The sequence below is a fragment of the Trypanosoma theileri genome (genome assembly GCF_002087225.1).
Source record: "Trypanosoma theileri isolate Edinburgh chromosome Unknown TM35_Tth_39_V1, whole genome shotgun sequence".
Lineage (NCBI taxonomy): Eukaryota > Euglenozoa > Kinetoplastea > Trypanosomatida > Trypanosomatidae > Trypanosoma > Trypanosoma theileri.
Genome location: NW_021639881.1, coordinates 167,543 through 168,599, shown reverse-complemented (window position 1 = coordinate 168,599; position 1,057 = coordinate 167,543). Strand labels below are relative to the sequence as shown.

General features: G+C 33.6%; 1 protein-coding gene across 1 annotated transcript; it reads right to left on the bottom strand.

Moving 5' to 3' along the window:
- Positions 1-2: 2 nt before the first annotated feature.
- TM35_000391570 (uncharacterized protein) lies at positions 3-899 on the bottom strand (the record flags this gene model as incomplete). Its single annotated transcript, XM_029029673.1, has 1 exon — positions 3-899. A coding segment is annotated over one exon (897 nt), but the record flags the coding sequence as incomplete, so codon positions are not given.
- Between the last annotated feature and the right edge of the window lie 158 nt (positions 900-1,057).

Sequence of the window (1,057 nt, the reverse complement as noted above, 5' to 3'; positions counted from 1 at the left end):
GATGGGAGTACAGCTGTCCATAAAGAGGCTGCAGAGGATAATAAAAAGGATACATTCATATCTAATACACCTGAAGAACCCTGCATCTCTTCTCGTTGTTGTTTTGATTGTTGTTGTTGTTGTTGTTTTTGAATGAGTCTTCGCAGTTGTTCATTCAATAAAGATCGTTGATATACCGCCGCTTGCACTGCACGAGAGAAACTATTTAATAATCCCAACAACACCGCATGTAATTGTGGTAATAATGGCCACAACACACTCTGTATATTCTTCTTCATTGTAGGATCGTTATTGTGAAATACCAACAGTCGTAATAGTGTAGATACCGTATCTCTTATATATATAGATTCAAAAAGAGGCGGTGGGGCGGGAATAAAATCAAATAAATGTGTTGTTTGTCTTTGTGTAGATGTCCACGGTGCCCGCAAGACGAGATGTTCGGTAATAGAAAGTAAAGAATGACAGTGATTTAACATCCATTGTTCCCCCTCAATATCGTTATTATTATTATTATTATTATTATTATTATTATTATTATTATTCTCCATAATACTTTCAAAGGGAAATCCAAAAGAAGGAGGAGTATTTGAGAGAAGTGATGTACGTTGAAGTAATATCTCTTGCATACGTGAACCCATAGACATCACCTCTACAGCAATAGAGAGTCCATCTGCAAAGGCGAGCAATGCAGATGAAGAAGAAGATAATGATGATAATGATAGTAATTGAGATAAACAAAGCCTTCTTCTACTCTTATTATTATCATTATCATTATTATTATTATTATTATTATTATTATTATTCATTTCATCCATGTTTATTATTGTTGTTGATGTGGACATACAAAGAGGTGTGTTGGTTTCCATAAAATGATGTAAACGAAGTATCGCTGGCAACATGGTTTCTTCTGGTGTACACAGTGCTATTGACTGTAATACTCGTGTACAGGATGGTAATAAACATAATTGATAGAAATCACGTAACCACCATTTTATAGATTGATCTATACATAAATTCCAAGAAGAGAATTCCTTTTCTTCTTTATTATTATTATTAT